Source organism: Spinacia oleracea, chromosome 4 (assembly GCF_020520425.1).
Source record: "Spinacia oleracea cultivar Varoflay chromosome 4, BTI_SOV_V1, whole genome shotgun sequence".
Lineage (NCBI taxonomy): Eukaryota > Viridiplantae > Streptophyta > Magnoliopsida > Caryophyllales > Amaranthaceae > Spinacia > Spinacia oleracea.
The window spans coordinates 119549324-119569109 of record NC_079490.1 but is presented as its reverse complement, the minus strand read 5'-3'; the positions used below and the strand labels follow the sequence as shown (position 1 = coordinate 119569109).

The following is a 19786-nucleotide window of genomic DNA, read 5'->3' as shown; positions in this document are numbered from 1 at the left end:
CTACGCAGGAGGTCGTGGGTTCGAATCCTACCTGATGTGTTTATTTCTTTTTAACCATTTATTAATATTAATTATAAACATTTCTAAATTTAACTTATCAACATTAGTGTCTGTAGCTTAGTGGATAGAGTGTTTATTTCCTAACCAAAAGGTTGTGGGTTCGACCCCTAGCTGATGCAGTTTTTTTTTTAACCATTTATAAATAGTACTACTTACGTGATTATAAACCGCTATCTCAGGTAGCGGTTAACTTAAGTTAACCGCTACCTGAGATAGCGGTTTAGTGTCGCTTCGTTAAAAAAAAAAGAGACCGATTTTAATGCTGACGTGGACGGTATGGTGGGAATTAAGTTAAAAAGTGGCGCATTTTGGGAATTTGACGTTCTTTAAACAATATTGAAGGAAATCGCTCTAAAAAATATTACCAATATCAAAATGAAAATGGAAATGAAAATGAAAAATAAAAAGAAAAAGAAAAAGAAAAAGAAGAAGTCCCCACACCCACACTGAGTCTCCCAAAGAGTCCACTTTAATTTTAATCTTTTTCCAATTGTGAAATTATTTGTTTTTTCAGAGTGTTCATCCATCCCTCTTTCTCTCTCCTCTTTTTTTATTTTCTCTCTCCTCCTTTCCCCCTTTTCACTTCGAACTCAAATCTCTTCGCAAATCCCTCCAACGATTTTACTAGCCGGAGATCTCTCTCTCAGATCTACTCCTCTTTCTATTTCCTCAGGTATCTTCCATTTCTCTACTCCCTTTACTGATTACCCTTCGTCTTTTTCACTTTTTAATTGCTATTTTTGGTTTTTTATAATTTTAATCTGCATTTCTTTTGAACTTCTGACAATTTTATGATTTGGGGTATTTTTTTTTCCCGTTAATGGGTAATAAACCCAGTTCTGGGTTGTTAATGTTAGTTCATATGAACTTGAATCTCTGCATGTTCTTAGTTTTCATTTTCATTGTTAATAACATTTAATTTTGTAATATAGGGTTTTATATTTTTTTTTGTTGCTAAATTTCTATTTTTACAGTCGATTTTGTGTTGTAGCTGTGATCACCTAAAAGGTTTATGATTCCATTGATTTTGTTTGGATTACTTTTTCTGCAACTAGAATTTTAGTGTACGATCTCTTAAACTTGGTTCCCAAATTGAGAGTATATTTTTTATTTTTTATTTTTTATTTTGTATTACTTTTTCTTTATCCCAATGATGTGAATAAGTTGAGCTTTTGAGCTTTTTTGGCTGTTTTGTCAAAAGGGTTCTGATGCATCATCGGCAAGTTGTTACATTGTTGGGTTGCTATAATCTTGAGAGAGAACATGCTTATCGGCAGCACGTAATTGGCTTGTTTAGTTATATTTATGCTGAAGTTTGCTGAGTACTAGACTTTGGAAGAATATTGACTTTGGAAGAAATTGAAGTAACTCCTTATATTTGATGCTGTATCCTATACATGCATGATGCATCTATGTGTTCATACTTTTTCTTGGCATGCTATAGCCTGTTAGCTCTTTGATCTCGTGGATGTAGGGAGTGACATAGAATCTACAAAAAGAGCAATGCAAGTCCTTGAATTATTCTAGGCAGTCGACTGGCTAAGATTATTGTCACCAGCTGACAAATTTTCACTTTGATTAGGAGATTCTGCTTTGGTAGTAAACTATAATGGGTTCTTCAATTTCGAGAATTTTGGATATTATAGTTCCATAAGCTTTCTCTCTCCGTGAGACATTGTTACATTATTTATAAACTAAATGGGTGTATGTTTTTATCAGAAAACTGCAGAATCAGACTTTGAAGGGTCTGGGACTCGAACTGTTAAAAGGTCTGGTGCCCAGATGAGAAGAACTGATGTTATTAGCAGTCGAAGGGGGAGGGTTTTTCTCTTCTTCAGCAACCGGGTATAGTAAGGGTTTGACCCTTTTACTTTTGGGACAGAAGAGTGATGAAAAGCACATGAAAGTTGCTCCTTGGAATCAATACCAGTTGGTGGATCAGGAAACTGAAAGTGACCTCCAGCTGGCTTCTGGAAAGAACCGACTTTCCCGCGGGTGCGCTACCTTTGTCTGTTTTGGTCGCGCTTCCGCAGGACTTGATGGACAGTCGCCTCTTAAAGTAGGTCCAACCCAACCACAGGATATCTTGCCAAGTGGTCCTGCAAACGAGAGGGAAAAGGAACAGACTCAAGAAAGCACTGTTATTGACGATAATTACATTGCCAGAAATATCACTCTCAAGAGTAGCTTGAAGAAGTCATCACATGACACTTCAGAAACTATCAAAAACAGTAGTGATGAGAAGCAGCTCCTGGCTGAAGAGGATAATGATCTCTTACACACAGAAAAGAGAAAAGTACAGTGGACAGATGCATGTGGGAAAGATCTTGCAGAGATCAGAGAATTTGAGCTCAGGTATATGATGACCGTAAAGGATATAATTTCTTATGTCTTTTAAATATAAATTTTTTGCTGTGAAGAAATGATGACTATAAGGTATTACTTTCTTGCTATTGTTGCCTTCTGTGTACTCTCTATATTTAAGATAATCCTGGAACAAGGAATCTTGGTTTGGCATTTTCCCAGGTCTGCATTTGATGGCACCTGAAGTTATTTTTCTATAATTTAAGGCCACATGTCCTTAGTTTTGTTCGAAGCACTATTATCACATTTCAGTATTTTACTTCACTCTAAGACAATGCTAGGCCCTCACATTATGTCTACCGTACTTACTGGAAGATAATAATATATTACCTACTTCATGGAGGACTAGTAACATTCATGAAGTTCAATAGCATAGCCTTTATGGTTCCTCTTTGTAATGTAACATAAGGACTTTGATATTTTTTCCTTTTCTGGCAGAACACTTGTCCTTGGCATTATATTACTAGTTTCAACTTTGTCATGCCTTCATACCCTGGTTGAGATAAGTTTTGTCAACTTAATGAGTTGTGGTCTTATCATAACTCCAAATGGAACAATGCTAACTGTAATTTGAATTGCAGGTAATCAGGTTCACAACTCATTCTCCTAGGATATAGAAGGCTGAATCCATGTAGGATAGCTCTAGGGTTTACACTTGTTGTTAGATAACTGATGCAACCCTCCAAGATCATATATGTCCACAGAAAATGGCCTTTTGCAACTTCCAATCATTTCATACACTTCGTTAGGTCTTAGTCGGTTGATTGATGAAATTTCCCTGTGCAGACCAGTATTTGGCATCAAAAATTCTAAATCATTTCCTTTTGTTTCTCTCGTTGCGTGAAGTCAATAGAATTTCTATTTAGCTTAATATGTGCTCCCACTATCCCATTAAATTAGTAAATATATCTGTCTTAAGTTGTCCCAATATGTGGTTAAAATTGCATTGACATCAATCATCATGCAAGTACTGTACAAATGGGATATTAGCAGCCTTAACTGTATTGATTTTCGATAGATTCTGGAGAGGGATGGGTTGTGCTAGACTGCTAGGTATTGAGCTTACTTGTTTGTGTTCTGTGTTGTAAAGCTAAAGGAGAAGCCTTACCTGTATTGATTTTCAATAGATCCTGTAGAGGGATGGGTTGAGCTAGGTATTGACCTTACTTCTTTGTATTCTGTGTTGTAAAGCTGACTGAGAGTCCAATATTTAATACACATCATCAATGAGAATTTACCCCACTTTCCATCTAATTTCAAAGACCTCACTGTTTGCATTAACCTAATGCTGATCTGTCTACTTCTATTTGAAATATGCTATAAATTTGTGGTGTTACCTCCCTTTTTTGTGTTCGTCTTCTGGCAATTCCCCATGAAGCTGAAGACGCAATCAGAATAGTGCCTGATAAATGGCTCAGTGCCATATCCTTTGTGTTGATTTTTTTTCAAGTGACAGATTGAAACCTATCTTTGAAGTATTTCCTTTTCCCGTCTCTACTTGATAAGACAGCCTTACTTTTGTAGATAAAAGGCCAAGGCGTGGAACCACGTATATTATCATTCCCAACTGTTGGATAAGAACATTGATATTCTGATAGGAGCAAGACAGATATCCCAGCCCACAAAGAAAAGAAGTCCACAATACTAGTACCTAACTATGAGATTGGGAGAGGGGATGTTGAAATCCGTAACCTCTTGGTTTGGATCCCACTTGACTTTCGTATATTGATGAAGTCAGTACATGTTTTTCATTAAAAACACACATTGCTCTTGTGTTTTGAAAGTAGCCTTTGAAGTCTCGAAAGTATGTTGCTTGAGATATCTCTGTTTCACAACAGTCTCAAAGAATTCAGTACCCGTCAGCTATTATTTTCACTTAAATATGCACACTAACTTAAAAAGGAGAAAAAAAGCAATTTACGTTCACTGGACAGAGAATCATGAATAGGCTGCTTGTTGACTCGTAGCTTGTTTGAAATAATTGCATTCTTTCAAGGTAGAGTCATTTAAAATGTGAGCTGATTTTGTGCGACTGTTTTTTAAAACGAATCAGTAATAAAGAAATATATGAATGTTTGGGTGTAACATTTCCTATAAAAGGGCACATGTACTATCTGTAGCAGGATAAGAATGGTAAAGATTACATTACAGAAACCCTACCAACCTATATAGCTTCTCTCTAGATAATGGAATTCAGTAGTATGGAGTTAATATATGATGCGTCTGCTTCTTTCTTCTTCCAGGGAAATTATAACCCGAACGAACTTAAAATGTAAGAGACACAGATGAAGCTGTTACTGAGAGCTTTGATTATAAAGGATTACAGGTTGTGTTGGTGGGCATGTCTATGCTTTTGTAACTTGTATATGCTGGAAGTTGAGCACTTGTATGCTACCTTTATTCGCACAACCCTTGTCTAATGCTATCAGATGCTGCTATACTAGCAATATGGTATTTTTTTTGGATTTCAAATCATTAGGAGTTGCATCTGCCTTTCCTTGAAGCGTTGTCTGTCTAGATGGATTTCATTGTAAAATTTAAGCACAAACGTTAGTGCTGCACTGGATGGTGTTGTGAGGGCAGATGCTAATTGGATTCTTTTCACCCCGAGTGTCTGTGTTCCCTAATCCCTACAGCAGTGATAGTTTTGAATCTTTATGTCTGTTCAAACTTTATCTTTTCTATTTATTTCTGTTGTCCATTAAATGGACTGTTAAATTGTTTTGTTCCGTGGAGATTCTAATTTATCGAGCAGTGACAGTACTATTAGATGCATCTGTTGGTATGCAAAATTCGAAACATATTTCCATCTTTGTTAGAACATCTGTTTCTTAGATAAACTTAGTGTATGCAACATTTATCCCATTGATTTCACCAACATCTTACTGAAATTGCAGTGAACATGGGGAATCTGATGACGAGTTTGTCAACGGGAACGGGAAGACTTGTTCTTGCAGGATAATGTAATTTGGGCCACTTGATTGTTTGGACTTCTGCATTGTGAAAGAGGCCTTAGATAGGGCTGTTTGTTGAAAGGGGCTTAGCTGCTGTGAATTAAGCATCTTCAAGTAACTGAGCCTTTTATTCGCCTACTGAGTGAGTTTGGGAATACTAGAGCGAGGTCCTTCAGGTTTCGAGGGTACTGGGTGCAGCCATCTGCTATGATTCGGCATTCGGATGCCTCTACTGGCTGATTCATTTTGTTAATATCTTGTCAATTTTGTTTAATTGGGTGGACCGTCAGATTGGATTTTGTCAGTCATCTCTTTCAACCATTTTTTCTTCCCTCTTTTCACATCTACTGCTTCCCCAATTACCCATCCTTTTTTTGGGTTATTAGATCATGTCCCTTTTCAATTTCATGACTAAGTGTGTATTTGTTGCCGTAATTAAAGTGTTTTTGTATTCAATCTTATCTATACCACTTGCAAGTTTTTGTACATAAAATGACAATCAAGTCGGTCATCTAACACCACAATGCATTTCCAGGTTTCTGGATCTTCTTTCTCGTACTGATCTAGCAGATGGGTCGTTGGACTAGATTTAGACTAATTATGGTTTGGTTAGATTTGGCTAATGTGTTGAGTTTGAATTTGGTTCCTTTTCTGTTTCAGTTTTGGTTTTCCTGTTTATGGTAATAAAAAAACTCAATTGACATCTGTAGTAGTTTAAGAAAGCTGTATAATGAATGACCTTAATCATGTTCATTTTGAAGACCGACAACAGAAAAGTAGAGAGTATAAGAAGAATAGGGAGCGTAGTCTATAATAATCTTCCTCTAAAATGATTTAACAAACCAGTTCTCATAAATGCATTATTCTGAATTCTAAACAGCCAAGTGGAGTAAGGTACAGCCTCAGACTAGAAAGGTGCGTTATTCACACTCGCTTCTCACTGCAAGTAGGCATTATCCACTTGCTGATAAACAATCAAAATCCACAACACCCCAATAAACAATAGCCACATTTCATCTACCCCTTAACCAAATTGTTCTGATTCTGATAACACTTGAACTCCATTTTCTCTCTCATACAATCTAGAAAAAAAAATAAAAAAATTGATATGTCAGTAGCAACTTCAATCCCATGTATGAGACTGCCAACAACAACAACAACAACAGCATCATCATCATGTTGTTCATCTTCAACAACTAACTTTAGCTTAAGGTTATCACAAACTAAGCCGCCTTGTATGTCATCATTTACTGTAAGGTGTTCACAGACAGAAGGTCCCATCAGAAGACCTACTGCTCCTTCTCCTGCTCCTCCTCTGCAGTCGCCTAAGCCACCTTCTTCTTCTCCTCCTCCACCTCCACCTCCACCTCCAAAGCCGGTGTCGGCTTCGGCTACTACAATGGTTGAAGATAAGAGTTTGGTTACGTTGGAGTTTCAGAGGGCTAAGGCTAGGGAACTTCAAGATTATTTTAAGCAGAAGAAGCTTGAAGAAGCTGATCAAGGCCCTGCTTTTGGTTTTGTTCCTAAAAATGAGATTGGTAATGGCAGGTATGTACGTTTATCTCATGTCCACCTTATAAATTGAAAATATTACTAATGAGTTTTGCTTGTAATTTTACATAGAATAATATTTAATTGAATGTCAAACTAGAGTATGTGTATTTCTTGGTTAATTTTAATTTCATCATTCCAATAGTTTACATGCTCTATTATTTGAAAGCATCATTCCAATAGTTTACATGCTCTATTATTTGAAAGCGATATACATTCGAATGCATTAATCATGAAATGTTGGGCATGCCCATGCCCTTAAAAGAATTGATAGGTAACGGACGGGGAGTACAATTTAGGAGTAGATAAAAAAGTTCACATGAAGTTGTTTTCATTAGAAACCAATGATAATTCAATATCACTATATGCAATGTGAAGATTTTGATTGCAAGTTTTTACAAAACGGTTGTTCCACCCTTCGTATTGAAATTTGAAATTTGAAATTTGAAACGGTTTTTCCAAACACCTCTCCTTGTACGCAAACCAAGTAGAAATGTGTGGGATCTAATGCAATTTTTGGATAAACGAGTCCTTCTAATAGAAAGTTGTTACTCCGTATAAGCTTTCATAAGTGAGATCACAAGTACTAGTGGTGATTCCAGGATTTGACTAACTGTTGCCATTTTGAAACTAAATTTCTATTTCTATTTCTGTTTTTATTTTTTTTATTTTTTATTTTTTATTATTACACAAAATTCAGCTATGTGTTGGAATGATTTTCTCAAATATGGTTCATTGATTCTAGATTCCTTTATTAAGATGAATAAACTTCTCTGAAGTTTGATGAGCTGCTAACTTATAAATAAACATACACACATGGAGTTACATTACCACGGATATTGTTATGATACTTTATTTTGCAAATGTACATATAAATTCATCATCCATTACCATCTTTTATCGTCGCCTACCAAAATACCCTGCTAGTTTTTCATACACGAACTGCTCTTTTCTGATGTGCTGTTGTTACCCACAGATGGGCAATGTTTGGATTTGCTGTTGGGATGCTGACAGAGTATGCAACTGGATCTGACTTCGTTCATCAACTTAAACTCATTCTCTCCAATTTGGGGATTGTAGATTTAGAATGAGCTAATATCTTTGATTTCATATTCTACTTTTTACACTTCCTTCTGTTATTTCTGTCATCAAAAATCAGAAATTTCCCCTTATTTTGTGCGTTGTTATCATTTAATTCAACTGTTGGTTGCCATTACCTGTATTTATGTACTTCTTTTTCTTTTTATAGTACCTGTATTTATGTATTTGTCTTCTACATGCAATTTTTTTTAGCTCACAATTACTATAAGGTTCAATATTTTCTCCATGTGTTATATAAGACTGATTGTTCTGTATGTCCCTTATTTGATTACATGAAATTTTCGCTTCCATGCATCAGAGTATTAGACTACTGAAATTGAAATTAATAATGTTCAAACTAAACAAGTGAGACATTCTACAATGAAAACTCTACATATACAATGGGTGCATGTAGTCCTACCATGCAATGGGTTCCTATTGACTGAAAGCGTGGGACCCACATTGCACTCACTTTGAAATTTCAGACCTGTTTTGAAAATTCAAATTGTTTTTTTAGTTTATCTTTTCTTTTTGGCCGACTTTGTAAGAGGATAGAGAAAGAATCGAAGACCTAAATTGAACAAAAAATGAAATTTAATTCAGTTTCCGATTCATTATATCAATGTTTGGAGAAGATGTATTTTACTCGAAAAATATAGTTTATGAAGAATAAAATTTTTACAATGTCAATTTAGTCTCAGATCTACTTTTCTTAGATTTTAAAACTTGATAAACCCTAGAATTTTCCCCAAATTGATTTTGAATTAGGTTAAACCATATAAATTTCCGATTTCTTAAATTACTGGTTAAATTATGTAATTGAATATAGATTGTTAAACTCAAATTATGTAGAACGTGAATTACGAATTTTGTTAAACCCTATAATTTTCCCCCAAGTTGATTCTTGGAAATTTTGATATTTACTACCTTAAAATACACCATTTTTATATTAACTAACTCATGAAAATTTTATTGTAATTTACTACTTAAATACGTTTTGGTTTGGGAATCACTACCACTTTACCATTTTCTCATTTTAAAATTAAGATATCTCTTTTTCTTCTTAATCATTTAAAGCGATTCAAATCTCATTTTTTCAAATTTTTCTACAAGGATTTCACAGAGAACGATATTTCAAAACAACTCGTTTGATAATTCACATTTTTTTTAATTCGTTTTATCTTTTACAAAATTTTAAAAGAACGGTATCAATATAATCCTTACACATAAATGAGAAGAATGAGTTTCGAACTAATTAAAATGATTAAGAAATGGAATATATATATCTTAATTTTAAGATGAGAAAACTGTAAAGTGGTAGTGATTTCAAAACAAAACATACTTTAAGGTAGTAAATAACAATAACCGCCGTAAAGTTCAACTTCGATTGAAGTGAATTCTGCGAATTAGCTCCCATATTACGACTGAAAGAGACTTCTGATTTTCCAGATTAATCTTTTGGCCCGATGCTATTTCATAAGGCGTAAGGATGTCCAGCATGGCCTCCGCTTCCTCGCTCATCACAAGCTCTAGTAAACAAAAGGCTATCATCTGCAAAAAATAGGTGAGAAATAGGAAGAACATTTTTGCTTACCTTTATACCATGGATCACCTTTCGAGCCTCGGCGTCCCTTAAAAGGGACGAGAGTCCTTCCGCAAAAATGAGAAAGAGAAAAGGAGATATCGGGTCCCCCTGTCGGATACCTCTGCTTGGTTTGACTCTTCGAGTTGGGAACCCATTTAACAAAATGGAATAGGAGACCGAAGATAGACACCGCATAATGAGCCCCACAAAGCTGTCACTAAAGCCCAACTTCATCATCATCGATCCCTTCAATGAAAGCCCACTCCACACGATCATACGCCTTACTCATGTCAAGTTTCATTGCCATAAACCCCTTTTTACCCTTCTTTTTCTTACGGAGATAATGAAAGAGCTCATAAGCCACCAACACATTGTCTGGAATGAGTCGCCCCGGAACAAAGGCGCTTTGGGATTCACTAATCACACTCGGCAGAACCACTTTCAACCTGTTCGAGATTACTTTCGAAGCAACCTTATATAAAGCATTACAAAGGCTTATCGGTCGGTAATCTCTAGTAGACTGGCATGTTTTCTTTTTGGAATAAGTACCACATGAGTATGATTTATTTGATCAATAGGGGCACCATTATTAAGAATATCCAAAACATACAAATTCACATCCTCTCCTACCACACTCCAGAATTGTTTTATAAAATAAAGCAGGCATACCGTCAGGTCCCGGGGGCTTTTGTGGGATGCATTTGCTTCAAAGCGATTATCACCTCCTCCTCCGTATATCTTGTTGTTAAAGAGATGTTCATATCACGTGAAACTCCTGGCTGCACTTTCTCAAAAATTTGTCCCATCTCAGCAGTGCCATTTGTTGTGAATAAATGTTCAAAGTAGCTCACAAATACTGCTTCTGCCTCCTCCTCATCATCTCTCCATGTTCCCCCCTCATCAAACACTCCCTTAATAGTATTTCTTTTCCAACGTTGCTCGGCTTTTTTGTGAAAAAATGTTGTATTTTTGTTCCCGTCACGTAGCCAAACCTGTCTACTGCGTTGTGCCCAAAAGGTTTCTTCCCGGAGCTCTAGTTCATCAATCTCTGCATCAAGTTTCCTTATTTCCCCCAAAATAGTTGGTGTAGGGTCATTGGACATTAAATGTAGTACCTGTTGCCTCCTACTTGCAATTTCTTTAGAAAAATCATTTGGACACAACTTACTCCAGCTCCTCAGCCAACCCGCACAACATTCAATTTTGCTCCTCACATCATTACCCTTCGATATACTCCAGCTTCCCGCCACTATATTTCCACACTCATCATCCCTTAGCCATTCTTTCTCAAAGCGGAATCCTCGTTTCCGTTTTCTCTTCCGTTTGCTAACATGTACTTGTTCTTTGATGAGGATTAAATGATCAGAATGCCTACGTGGTAGGTGCTCAACCATAGAACACGGGTACAGGTTGTGCCAAGAGTCAGTCACCAACGCCCTGTCGAGGTGTTATTGTACATTATCTCCATCTGCTCTATTATTTGTCCATGTGAAGGGGAATCCTTCAAAATGGATGTCTCTCAATTGGCACGATTCTACTTCTTGTCTGAAACCATAAATCTGACGTTGATTGTTTGAATTTCCTCCTTGTTTTTCAGCATGGTTGAGGATCCCATTGAAGTCTCCTAAGCATAACCACGGCATTGTACTCCCATCGCCTAGTTCCACCAACATCTTCCAAGTATCATCTTTCCTATATTTTTCAGGATGGCCGTAGATACCCGTAAGCCTCCAGTTGAGGTCGTTGCTCATAGAAACCACAAAACCCATGTGGTTTAAAGACATTGAATGGAGGGTAATATCCGTATCATCCTTCCAAAGCATGGCTAGCCCACCTCTCCTATGCCTCCCTTCACCATAACAGTCCACACTAACACAATTATTCAAGTTCACCTTCATTTTAACACTATCCCATTCCTTACCTTTCAGCTTTGTCTCCTAGAGGAAGATAAAGTGGGGACGTTCAATTTGAAGTACACCCTTGAGCGCATTCACTGCTTGGGGGCTCCCCAAACCCCGGCAGTTCCACGATAGGCCTATCATTGTTGTTCGCGGGGTTGACGAGCAACCTCCGCTACTTGATTGTAAACCCTATCCTCCTTGTTCTCCATCACAACCTTTGATTCCTTTAATCCCTGCTCCACATCCCCTGAAAAAACAGCATCAATTTCCATCATATCCTTCCACTTCCCACACACATTATCCACCTCTATCCCTCCTGTTGGTCGACGTACTACTTTTTGCACCCTTTTGAGTTTCCTAGGATTCACTAAGGCCTTTCCCACTTCAAACTTTAGATGACACTCACTGCTTTGGAGGGTCCCCTGAGAGGGCAGTAGAGTAGGGGACCCCTCCTCATGTTGAGTAGGGGTTGGGTCTTCATTCTCCTGTTCTTGTACCCTCTCTTCTGTGATGCACCTATCAAACACCTTATCATCCTGTACATTAGTCTACCCCTTCTTTGGAGTATGTTGCTCATTATCATCAATTGTGATGGATGGGGTTATCACACTTGCGGATGAGGGTGGGCCCTTTGCACATAGTTGAGTACTCATAACCCCACTGGTCACCTGCTACTGCCCTTTACTGACGTCATTAATCTCTACATGCTTTCTTCTATCCTCATTTGTTTTGTGAGAATGAGAGATAGGTGTTTGTTCCACCTTATTTACGAACAGTTTGAAGGAAATAATGCCCTTGGTCCAAGTATGCATTCAATGATAAGTCTAATATATGCGGTTCAGTATTAATTAACAAGTTAATAATTCAGTGAGATCAAGTGAGCTGAATGCCTAGCTAGAGGCCGCTTCAGTTCAAGTGGAATTAATGATATTAATCCACAGCTTACTCTTGACTGAACCCGTAGGGTCACACAAATAGTACGTAAACAGATCAAGTATTTAATGGCATTAAATACTCCATCTATGGATATTCGGAATCGACGGATCTTGGTTTCAGTGGGAGCTGAGATCGTCACAGGCAAGAAATGAATACTCCGGAAACGATGATATTGCCGGAAACGGAAATATGGATCATATCGGAAATATAAATATTATCCAAGTCGTAGATGTTGCCGGAAACGGAAACATGGTACGTATCGGAAAATATTATCGGAAATGGAAATATTGCCGGAATCGGAAATATTACCGGAAACGGAAATATTTTCAGATCGGAAATATTATCGGAATCGGAAAATAATTCCGGAAACGGAAATATTAAATATTTGTTCGAAACGGAAATTAAATCCGGAATCGGAAATGCTAAATATTGTTCGTATCGAAAATGAATTCCGAAATCGGGAATTTAATCGGAAGCGTATCGTACGAATTAGCATCGGACGAGGCCCGCTAGACGAAGGCCCAGCACGAAGCCAGGCCATCGCCCAGCGAGCCAACACGCACCATCGCATGCCAAGCCTCGACCAGGCCCAGCGCAAGGCCAGGCCCAGCCAAGGCCTGGGGCGCGCGCGCGAGAGCACAGCAGTGGGCCGAGCGCTGTGCGCCTAGCGTGGGCCGCAAGGCTTGCGCGGGTGTACGGTGCTCATGCAATGCTTGTGCGGGAATCCTAAAGCAATCGGGATTCGAAATATGATTAAATCCTAAAACTATTAGATAATGATTATTTAATTAGAGTCCTAGTAGGATTATAATTAAATAAATTAGTATCCTAATAGGATTCCAAAACCTTTTCCATAACTCTATAAATAGGTGCCTAGGGTCACATATTTACATAGATTATTCAAGTATTCAAAGTGAGTTTTTGAGAGAAAAATTCAGTCACATTCCTTGCCTAAAAGTGCCGAAAATTATTAGTACCTTAAGGGCGATTCTAGTTGGTTAATCTTAAGGCGGATCCGGACGTGCTGTGGACTATCTACGGAGGGACGACACTTGGAGTCCTTAAGACTTGTTCTTGTTCGGTTCGGGCGCAGCTAGGGAAGGCACGCAACAAAGAGTATGCATCTAAACTATGGTATATGATTATGTGTAAATAATATGTATTCCTGGCTAAATGGTTTTTCCGCATGATTTATGATTTGTCATATGTATCATAACCTAACAGTGGTATCACGAGCCTCTTATTATTTTCATAATCTAAATTGCATGAACATGGTTAAATATTACAAATTTGCAAGAATTAAAAGGGGTGATTAATTTTCGTAATTGTTAATTAATTGCAAATTGCGTTTATTTAATTATACGTACGCAGTTTTTCGGCAGTTTCTTCGTTACTCATCCAAATCGAGTGATTTTTGTGTCAATTCCGCATGTAAAAGGCATTCTAAAATTTTGACAAAAATAGGTTTTTTCTGCCGAACCCAGAATTCTCAAATTCGAAGCCTAACTATGACTTTTCGAAGGTTTTAGTTTTTCGAATGCAAAATTTCGTAAATTTAAGATGTTAAATTAAATATTTACGATTCTTGTTGATAAATCTTGAATTTTTGATTGACCTACTGTATATGTTTAACAAGTTTGAATGCCTAGCCTTGTTAATTATGCAATCTAATTTGTAATTATGATTAATTTGTTGAAAATTAGAATAATTTAGAATTAATTTGATTTTCATAATTAATTATAATTTAATTAGATACCTATGATTAAAAACCACCATAAAAATTGTAAATTTATGATAAATTTTAAATTTTTATGACCTAAACTTGAATCCATGTTAATCGGAAATCAATTGAATAATAAATTTTCGATTTTTCGCCCTAAAATTATGAAATTAATATTAATTTATTAATTTGTCATTAATTTTAAATATAAATTTTTTAAATTTTATGCGATTCGTTCATATAACTTGTACGCACAAAGCAATGGACGCTACGTGTTACCCTTAAGGGGTGTTGTATAGTGCGGGCATGTGACGACGAGCAAGGGAGCTCGTCGCCCATGCGGCACGAATGCAATGAGCAAGGGCATGGTGCACGAGCACAAGGCAGCAGCCCTGCCTTGTGTCGTGGGCTATGAGCAATGGACGAATGGGCATGGGCGAAGGCAAGGCACGGCAGTCGCGTGTGGGCAGCAAGCGAGCTGCGCCACAACGCGCACTGCATCGCGCAAGCGCGCGCAGCCTCGCGCGCAGCGAGCGCAAGCTCGCGTGCCACGAGTGCTGCGCCCAGCGTCGATGCCGCGCGCAGCGAGCGCTGGCTCGCACCAAGCGAGCGCTAGCGAGCGCGCACAGCATGCGCTGGCGAGTGCACGAAGCGAGCGCTAGCGAGCGAATGCAGCGAGCGATGGCTCGCGTGCATCGAGCGCTGGCACGCGCGCAGCGAGCACATGCTCGCGTGCATCGAGCGCTGGCGCGCGCGCAGCGAGCACCAGCTCGCGCGATGGCTTGCGAAGGGTAGAAGCAGCAGCTATGCGACGCAGCGCATGGGCTGCGCGCACATGGCCAACGATGGCTGTGTGCGTGTGGCCCATGGGCGTGTGATGCGTGAGGTGTTTGTGTTGCGATTAGATCGTTTTAAAATTTTAATTTGAAATTTTCAGTTTACGTAATTTTAATTAATTTTAAAATTAATAATTTAAATTATTTTCTTGGATTTTAATTTTGAATATTATAATTATAATAAATTTTATTTATTCTAATTATTTTACTAAAATTAAAATCATGAATAAATTTAAATACGACTGAAATTAAATTAAACTTTTGGATTCAATTATAAATTTATATGAGCTTTAAATTTTAATTAAATTTGTATGTTTCCGGTTAGACTAGAAATAAATTTTTATGTTTAAAATTAGTAAAGCATATGAATTTATTGGTTTGAGTGGGAGCCCTTTTTAGTCATAAACTCTTGATTAGGTCTACAAATCCTTAAGGTTAAAACAACTTGATTAGAATTAATAAGGACTGAATAATTGGTAGATTATTGGTGCCCTTGATTAATTGCTGCAAATGTTTACGTGATGCATAATGTGTTTTACTAACCAGCTATGTGGGCCATTCATGATAATGAATGGGTGAATGGTATATATTGTATATGTACTGTTTTGCAGGTTATGAAGTGACTAGTATGGCCCAAATAGGATAGAAAATATGGTCTGCGTACCATTAATTTGAATGTAATTGGTCTAAAGTACCAAAGTTGTTTTTCAATTCAAATATGGTCTGCGTACCATCAAATAGTTGTAATTAGTTTTAATTATAGCTTATCCTATTTGAAGAAAATGGTGCCTCCCACGGAGATTTTCAAGACGGACTTTGAAGTTAAAGCTTCAAGATGAAGTCGGGCCATACTAGATCATATTTATCTTATGCATGTTTTAAGTTATTTATTGCTTTTAAATATGTCTTAAAATGCATGAGATCAAAGCTTGATTATGTTGCATGATTAAGGATTTTAGTTCACTTAAAATCTAACCAACATAGTAAGAGCCTTAAGTTCCAAACTTAAAAATTGAGTTATAAGGTGCCATGCCAAAATATACACTTGCTTGGATATCCTTTACATCAATCTAGTAATAGTTTTCGCTCAGCGAGGTGTTACTTATTGGTCCTAAAGGGGCAAGGTACACAAATAATTGTGAGTACATGTTAGTTTTGGTGAAACTCAACGATATAAGTAAGGAGTCCTTTTATGTCGTGGCAAAATCGATAGGTTTACCTAATAAGTTCTTAGACGTACCTATCAACCAAGAATAGTTTCTAGACTATTAGCAAAAGGCTTTTGCTTACCTAAGATGTTTTAGGATTAAGTCGACAAACTGTGCTTAGTTCTTCAATGATTTTAGGATCTTAGAATCATTTTATTCACACCTGCCGGAACACATAACTTGAATAAAATGCTTAATAAACATTGAATTATGCATGTATGCTAGAATTTAAGTTTATTAAGAGAAACTGTGAATGGTTATTTATTTGTTTATTCTTTTCAATTGTAGTTTTTAAATGGCAAACAACAATTCATTCAACATTCGATCAATTCTCGAAAAGGAGAAGTTGAACGGGAAAAACTTCCTTGACTGGCAAAGGAACTTGCAAATAGTTCTTATGCAGGAAGAAAAGGAGTATGTGCTAGAAGAGGCGATGCCCGAAGCCGCAGGCGACGGGGTCACTCAGGCAGCCCTCAATCGTTGGATTGATGCCAACAAGGATGTGAAATGTCTAATGCTCGCCACCATGAGTGCGGATCTGCAGAAAACGTTCATCAACTCAGATGCTTTCACAATCATCAGTGAGTTGAAGAACATGTTCTAAGATCTGGCTCGAGTCGAAAGATTCGAGACTCATAGGCAAATTCTTGAGACCAAGCTTAAGAAAGGCGAGCCCGTAAGTCCACATGTTCTCAAAATGATTGGACTCATTGAGAATATGAGTCGGCTGGATCAGCAATTTTCTCAGGAAATGGCTATAGACACCATCCTCCATTCTCTTCATAGCGGGTATGATCAGTTCAAACTGAACTACAGTATGAATAGTCTGGACAAAACGCTCACTGAGCTTCACGGTATGCTGAAGACCGCTGAAAAGACGCTCAAAAGTGATAAGCAGGATGTGCTTATGGTGCGTGGGGGCAAGTTCAAGAAATCTGGAAAGAAGAGGAATGCTAAGAAAGGTGGCAACAAGGCCAGCCCAACTAAGCAAACTGGCGCCAAATCTATAAAGAGGAAGGTCAGTCAACCCACTTCTGAATCCGAATGCTTCTACTGCAAGAAGAAGGGGCATTGGAAGAGAGATTGCTTGAAGCTAAAGGAAGATCAGAAGAACGGAACAGTCGTTCCATCTTCAGGTATTTTCGTTATAGACTGTATACTTGCTAATTCAACTTCTTGGGTATTAGATACAGGTTGTGGCTCACACTTATGTTCCAATCCACAGGGACTAAGAAGAAGTAGAAAGTTAAGCAAGGGTGAAGTCGACCTACGAGTGGGAAATGGAGCACGGATTGCTGCATTAGCTGTAGGAACTTACTATTTGTCGTTGCCCTCCGGGCTAGTTTTGGAACTGGAAGAGTGTTTCCATGTTCCAAGTCTTACTAAAAACATCATTTCAGTTTCTTGCTTAGATGCTAAGGGATTTTCCTTTTTAATAAAAGACAATAGTTGTTCGTTTTATTTTAAAGAGATGTTTTATGGATCTGCTAGATTAGTCAATGGACTTTATTTATTAGATCACGACAAACAAGTATATAACATAAATACCAAAAAGGCCAAAAAGGATGATTCAGATCTCACCTATCCGTGGCATTGTCGATTAGGCCATATAAACTTGAAACGCTTAGAAAGACTTCAAAAGGAAGGAATTCTAGAACCATTTGACTTAGAGGATTATGGTAAATGCGAATCATGTTTACTTGGCAAAATGACAAAGCAACCTTTCTCTAAAGTTGGAGAAAGAGCAAATGAACTATTGGGTTTAATCCATACAGATGTATGTGGACCAATGAGTACAAATGCTAGAGGTGGTTTCAGCTACTTTATCACTTTCACTGATGACTTTAGTAGATATGGTTATGTCTACCTAATGAAGCATAAGTCTGAATCCTTTGACAAATTCAAGGAATTTCAGAGTGAAGTAGAGAATCAATTAGGCAAGAAGATTAAGGCACTGCGGTCTGATAGAGGTGGTGAATATCTGAGCTATGAATTTGATGACCATCTGAAAGAATGTGGAATTCTATCAGAATTGACTCCTCCAGGAACACCACAATGGAACGGTGTGTCGGAACGGAGGAACAAAACCTTGCTAGACATGGTCAGGTCAATGATGGGTCAGGCCGAACTTCCATTAGAATTTTGGGGACATGCACTAAATACAGCTGCACTCACTATAAATAGAGCTCCGTCTAAAGCTGTCGAAAAGACTCCATACGAATTATGGTTTGGAAAGCCTCCAAATGTGTCTTTTCTTAAGATTTGGGGATGTGAAGTATACGTCAAACGATTAATTTCAGACAAACTTCATCCAAAATCTGACAAATGTATCCTTGTGGGCTATCCAAAGGAAACAAAGGGGTATTACTTCTACAATACATCTGAGAACAAGGTGTTTGTTGCTCGAGATGGTGTCTTTTTGGAGAAAGATCACATTTCCAAAATGACTAGTGGGAGAAAAGTAGACCTCGAAGAAATTCGAGTCGAACAACAAACTCTAGAGAATGCTCAAGATGACATTCAGGATGAAACTCAGAGATCTTTAGAAGAATCTGGTGAGAATCATGGTCAATCTAGAAATGTTACCCCGCGTAGATCGCAAAGATATAGATCTCAACCGGAAAGGTACTTAGGTATTTTGACGAACGAGAGCTATGACGTTCTATTACTTGAAAGTGATGAACCTGCGACTTACAAACAAGCTATGACGAGCCCTAGCTCCAAGAAATGGCAAGAAGCCATGCAATCTGAATTAGACTCCATGTCTGAAAACCAAGTATGGGATTTGGTCGATTTGCCAGATGGCTACCAAGCCATTGGAAGCAAATGGGTTTTCAAACTGAAAAAGGACAAGGATGGGAAACTTGAAGTTTTCAAAGCTAGATTGGTTGCAAAAGGTTACAGGCAAGTCCACGGTGTGGATTACGATGAAACCTTTTCACCAGTTGCAATGCTAAAATCTATTCGAATAATGTTAGCAATCGCTGCATATTACGATTACGAAATATGGCAGATGGATGTCAAAACTGCTTTCTTAAACGGCGTTTTAACAGAAACTGTGTTTATGACACAGCCTGAAGGTTTTGAGGATCCAAAGAATGCTAAAAAGGTATGCAAGCTAAAGAAGTCAATCTACGGATTGAAGCAGGCATCCAGGAGCTGGAATATACGTTTTGATGAAGCAGTCAGTGACTTTGGTTTCATCAAGAACGCAGACGAATCTTGTGTATACAAGAAGGTCAGTGGGAGCAAAATTGCTTTCCTAGTATTATATGTCGACGACATATTACTTATCGGAAATGACATTCCTATGTTGAACTCTGTCAAGATTTGGCTTGGGAAATGTTTTTCGATGAAAGATCTAGGAGAAGCACAGTACATATTGGGCATCAAGATTTACAGAGATAGATCTAAAAGGATGATTGGACTTAGTCAAAGCACTTATATCAATAAGGTGCTTGATAGGTTCAAGATGGCGGACTCCAAGCGAGGCTACCTACCCATGTCTCATGGAATGACTCTAAGCAAGACTCAGTGCCCAAAAACACTTGATGAGCGTAGACGAATGAATGGGATTCCATATGCATCATT

At 37.8% G+C, this 19786-nt stretch overlaps 2 protein-coding genes across 3 annotated transcripts; both read left to right on the top strand.

The window, feature by feature from the left end:
• Window positions 1-554: 554 nt before the first annotated feature.
• LOC110778763 (uncharacterized) lies at window positions 555-5841 on the top strand. 2 transcript variants are annotated; one of them, XM_021983325.2, is made up of 4 exons: window positions 555-733; window positions 1780-2415; window positions 4668-4750; window positions 5322-5841. In XM_021983325.2, exons 2-3 carry the CDS (start codon window positions 1856-1858, stop codon window positions 4711-4713), a joined length of 606 nt encoding a protein of 201 aa, XP_021839017.2. In that variant the 5' UTR covers window positions 555-733; window positions 1780-1855; the 3' UTR covers window positions 4714-4750; window positions 5322-5841. The 2 variants fall into 2 exon arrangements, with proteins under 2 accessions (XP_021839017.2, XP_021839016.2); XM_021983324.2 differs by lacking the exon at window positions 4668-4750 and having other exon boundaries at window positions 558-733.
• A 528-nt stretch (window positions 5842-6369) lies between these two features.
• On the top strand, window positions 6370-8194 carry LOC110778764 (light-harvesting complex-like protein OHP2, chloroplastic). The gene is made up of 2 exons (XM_021983326.2): window positions 6370-6926; window positions 7906-8194. The coding sequence occupies exons 1-2, from the start codon at window positions 6487-6489 to the stop codon at window positions 8018-8020; spliced, it is 555 nt and encodes a 184-aa protein (XP_021839018.2). The 5' UTR covers window positions 6370-6486; the 3' UTR covers window positions 8021-8194.
• Window positions 8195-19786: the final 11592 nt, after the last annotated feature.

Bases quoted from the DNA above. Each gene is read 5' to 3' on its own strand.
- LOC110778764 (XM_021983326.2), top strand. From the start codon at position 6,487: ATGTCAGTAGCAACTTCAATCCCATGTATGAGACTGCCAACAACAACA. The intron at 6,927-7,905 runs GTATGTACGTTT...TGTTACCCACAG, and splicing joins AATGAGATTGGTAATGGCAG to ATGGGCAATGTTTGGATTTG.
- LOC110778763 (XM_021983324.2), top strand. From the start codon at position 1,856: ATGTTATTAGCAGTCGAAGGGGGAGGGTTTTTCTCTTCTTCAGCAACC. The intron at 2,416-5,321 runs GTATATGATGAC...CTGAAATTGCAG, and splicing joins ATCAGAGAATTTGAGCTCAG to TGAACATGGGGAATCTGATG.